A 4,280-nucleotide genomic window follows, 5' to 3' on the forward strand; every position below is an offset into this window, starting at 1 on the left:
TTAATTATCACTTACAATTGTCTGGTATAAAAAGGTGATGTAACCTTTTTTTTCATAATCTAGATTTTTGTACGGAATTTGTTGTATCACTTGAAGTTAACAAGCTTATTTTATACAAGTACAACCTACGTTGACTTAGTATATTTAGGTTAATTTTTCGAAAAAAATTTAAGGGCTAGCAATTTTATTAAATTTTGATCGGTATGTAATCAGCAAAGAAAAGTAAATCATTAGATGAAATCTTTATACCAATCTCACACCATTAAAATCATCATTGATAGTTATTTAACAACTACAAATCACAAAAGTTGATATCTCCTAACACCCCTCTTTTCCTGAGAATGCAATGCCATTGTTGAATGTGGTTAGCAAAGATAATAGATTTCTTTAGAAACAATCAATTATCAAATCATATTTGAATAGGAACATCTATAAAAACTAAAAAGATATCAGATTAACTAATTTTCTAAAATAGAGACATCTTGTCAATGTATAGTTTTTTTACTTTTTGCTTAGATAATAAAAGAAACGGAGACGAAAACCTCAATAATTCCCCCCAACTTCTCATCATATAAACAGTTTAAAAATATATTGGACTTATAAAGCTAGAAAACTTGACAAATGAGGTGATATTAGATTTTGTCTATGTAGTACGGAAACATCAAAAAGGTAATTATTTCGGTTCAGAAAATGGGAATAGAATCTGAAATAGAGTGGGATAAGATTTTTTACTTAAACGAAATGATCAATCAAATAAATAACACATCTATGTTGTTATAAAGTGCTGAGTTGAAGATAATTACTCACATAAATAGGTGAATAGTAGAGAATTATTAAATTATTGAATATAATACACATTATGTTTAACTATTATCTATATACTTCTCTACTATATATAATAGAAGAATTATTTTATACATATTTAATTATTATTTTTATATAAATATATTTGAGAAAAGTTTAAGCATTAATAATTTTAAATATTTATAATTAGCTATTAGTCAAAACAATAAATTTTGGTGATAGTATAACATGCATTAACGAAGATGTTTTGTTGAAAGTAGTGATCCAATTTTAATTTGTGAGAAATGAGAGGAAATATTGTAGAAAAATCTGTGTGCGAAACCATAAAGAAAACCAAAACCACTTTTGTTTGATAATAATCTAATAACATGTGAACCCCACGCCATAAAATAATAGCCCTTCCCCCACAGCACTCATCAGTCATCACCGTGTGCTAACCTTTCTATAACTTCCAGAACTTTCCAAGCCAAGAAACCCCTCTCTCTCGCTCATCCACTTGCTTGCTATTTGTGGAAACCGGGTTCAATAGGATAATAGTATTCCTCCCAATATGTCTAGAAACTTCTTAAACACTATTCTTCTAATTATTTATCCAAATCCTTTTGTTTATCACTCACTAATACTATTTTAACTTCCTCCTTATATATATAATCACTTATAACACGCCAGCACTGGCTCTCTTCATAGATAAGGGGTGACACACATGAGTGAGTGTGTGTTATGTGTTATAACAAACTGTCCGTTCTTCTTTCTTTCTATAACTGTCTCAACGACTTTCTCACTATAGAATTTGTTTCTATAAGAGAGTTTTGAGTTTTAAATTATGTTAATAAATTAATAGAATTTTAAATTTTAAACTTTTTCATAGACTTCTGAAGGTGGTTGATTCAATATCCACTGAGATACAGAAACAGAGGTCCCCTGCATTTCTTATTCTTTTTCTTTTTCATTTTCGTTACTGAATATAATTCAGCAATAGGCTTATTCAGTTTGGGAAAATGAACTATCTGTATCCGGTGAAGGAAGAGTACCAGGAGGAAGCATCGTCGTCGTCGTACTTTGTGGCTGGAAATGACGAGACGAGGATGGTTCCTCCGCCGCAGCCAATGGAGGGGCTCCACGAAGCGGGGCCACCACCATTCCTGACGAAGACGTTCGACGCGGTGGACGATCCGGCCACAGACCACGTAGTGTCGTGGAGCCGAAGCGGAGCAAGCTTCGTGGTTTGGGATCCGCACGCCTTCTCCAGAGGCCTTCTTCCAAGATACTTCAAGCATAACAACTTCTCCAGCTTCGTAAGGCAGCTCAACACTTACGTAAGCCTTCTCTCTAATTTCTTTAATTACGTCTCTTAACTTGCTATTTTCAGTGTAAAGAAACCAGTTATAATTGTTAATTACTGTAAAAAGGTTTTACTGATTAGTGATTATTTACCTGGCACTATATGATTGAATATTTAATTAATTCAATTGGTCTCGTGGTTTCTGGAATTCTCTTACCTGTTACCGCGGTATGTGAACAATTATTGAGAATTCAAATTTGTCTTATTTTGTAGGGTTTTAGAAAGATTGATCCAGATAAATGGGAATTTGCGAATGAAGGGTTTGTGAGAGGGCACAGGCACCTGTTGACAAGTATAAGGAGAAGGAAGGCGCCTCCGCCACCAATCCAAACGCAGACTTCGCAGTCGCAGCAGGGTCACTGCCTTGAAGTAGGGCGATTCGGATTGGATGAAGAGATCGACCGGTTGAGGCGTGACAAGCAGGTTTTGATGATTGAGCTTGTGAGGCTAAGACAGCAGCAACAAACCACAAGATCGTATCTTCAGGCAATGGAGCAGAGGCTGAAAGGTACTGAGATCAAGCAGCAGCAGATGATGGCTTTCTTGGCCAAAGCAATGAAGAACCCCGTGTTTATACAGCAACTCATACAGCACAAGGAGAAAAGGAAGGAGCTTGAGGATGCCATGACCAAGAAGAGGAGGAGGCCCATTGAGCAAGGGCCTAGTTGCAGCACCACTACTGTTAAGGTTGAGAATCCACCAGAGTTTGCTGGTTATGCTGGTGGCTTTGGAGCTTCTGAGCTTCAAATTCTGGCTATGGAGATGCAAGGATATGGTAGAGGGAGGCGAGAGAGTACTGAACATGAGCATGAGCAAGAGCAAGAGCAAGAGCAAGAGAGGCTTGACAAGGAGCTTGATGACGAAGGCTTCTGGGAAGAGCTGTTCAGTGAGAATTTTGAGGGTGATTTGGACATTTCACAAGATGAAGAAGAGGATGTTAATGTGTTGGCCAATCGGCTGGGTTACTTGGGTTCAAGTCCTAAGTGAAAGAAATCAGTATTGAATCAAAGTAACATTTATTCACTATTCTTCATTTTAGGAGGGTTCATCCGGTGGATGGAATTTCAACTGTTCAAGCTCATCATCACCTCAATTGGGGGCAAGACAGTAAAATCACCCCAGCCACGACATTATCTACTATGGCCTATGGGGAATTAAAAAAATATTATTTACATCTTGGTGTTTCTAAGTTCTAACCTCTCATTTAATGTCCTTTTGTAGCACTAGCTACCTGGTAGAACCTCAATTTTTCTCATCACTTTGCTTAATGTTTGGTCATTATTAGGTAGGTTGCAGGCGTTGATTGGAACAAGGATTCTATGGTAGTGATAGCGGTACTATTACTCAAGGTTCACTTCTAAAGTTTTTAACCTACTCAAGACCCCCCCTCTTGTGTAGTGCATCTCATTTCATCATGTATCAATCATCCTACTTGTCATTTTCCTATTTAATTTTAATTGCAAAAAATATTTGAATAACTCAATTTCTTACATATATGTATATATTCACATTTTTAAATTATTGAATGAGATATAAATGTAATTAAAAAAATACACCCAATTCAATGATATCGTAATATGAATTAGTCTAAGTGACCAGATATATATAACTGTTCATTTTAATTACTATATTCCCTTAACAAATGTAGATGATTGAGAAGATGTAGAATGGGTACCAAGTTGCTGATCCCGATCTCCCAAGAATCACAACTGAATGTTGTTTTAGAGTGAAGAGCCATCAGTTGACGGTTAACCTTGTCGGTTTGATATTTTTTCATCTCATCATCATCCCTATGCATGTGTGATACTACTTTTTCCTTTTCTTCCATTGATTCTACTTTTGCCATTAGGTGGTCTTAAGAAGAAGAACAAAAACACGATGCCACCAATTAGAAAACGAATTTCATGATGTTACATTTTGTAGCATGTAGTTAGGTATCTCCATGTGTTGAAGATTCCCATTTGAGGGGTCTAAAGACGAAACGTGTCGCATTATGGAGCATGATATAGTTATATAATAATGAAAGTGATCATTTTTTCTGTTTGTAGAATTGTGGTGTCTTCCTCACATTGGAGATTAGGTATGCACATTCACACGGTTGCAAAAGTAGATTGAAAACCTTCAGGACTTTTTT

The 4,280-nt window shown here is 35.8% G+C and overlaps 2 protein-coding genes across 5 annotated transcripts in view; both read left to right on the plus strand.

Annotated features, from left to right (window-relative positions):
- Positions 1–1,261: 1,261 nt before the first annotated feature.
- On the plus strand, positions 1,262–3,624 carry LOC107493173 (heat stress transcription factor A-7a). The gene is made up of 2 exons (XM_016114262.3): positions 1,262–2,120; positions 2,360–3,624. Exons 1-2 carry the CDS (start codon positions 1,803–1,805, stop codon positions 3,131–3,133), a joined length of 1,092 nt encoding a protein of 363 aa, XP_015969748.1. The 5' UTR covers positions 1,262–1,802; the 3' UTR covers positions 3,134–3,624.
- The window catches only part of LOC107493174 (transmembrane emp24 domain-containing protein p24beta3), a 4,091-nt gene continuing 3,269 nt past the window's right edge, over positions 3,459–4,280 (plus strand). The window contains exons 1-2 of one of the 4 annotated variants that reach the window (XM_052262846.1): positions 3,459–3,495; positions 3,795–3,906. The gene's annotated coding sequence lies outside the window, so the exon portion shown is untranslated. Of the gene's footprint in view, positions 3,496–3,788; positions 3,907–4,280 lie in introns of those variants that run through there. The other 3 variants (XM_052262845.1, XM_016114263.3, XM_052262847.1) reach the window with 3 other exon arrangements.

Source organism: Arachis duranensis, chromosome 6 (assembly GCF_000817695.3).
Source record: "Arachis duranensis cultivar V14167 chromosome 6, aradu.V14167.gnm2.J7QH, whole genome shotgun sequence".
Lineage (NCBI taxonomy): Eukaryota > Viridiplantae > Streptophyta > Magnoliopsida > Fabales > Fabaceae > Arachis > Arachis duranensis.

Coding starts and splice junctions, on each gene's coding strand:
- LOC107493173 (XM_016114262.3), top strand. CDS start 1,803: ATGAACTATCTGTATCCGGTGAAGGAAGAGTACCAGGAGGAAGCATCG. Junction 2,121..2,359: donor TAAGGCAGCTCAACACTTAC/GTAAGCCTTCTC, acceptor CTTATTTTGTAG/GGTTTTAGAAAGATTGATCC.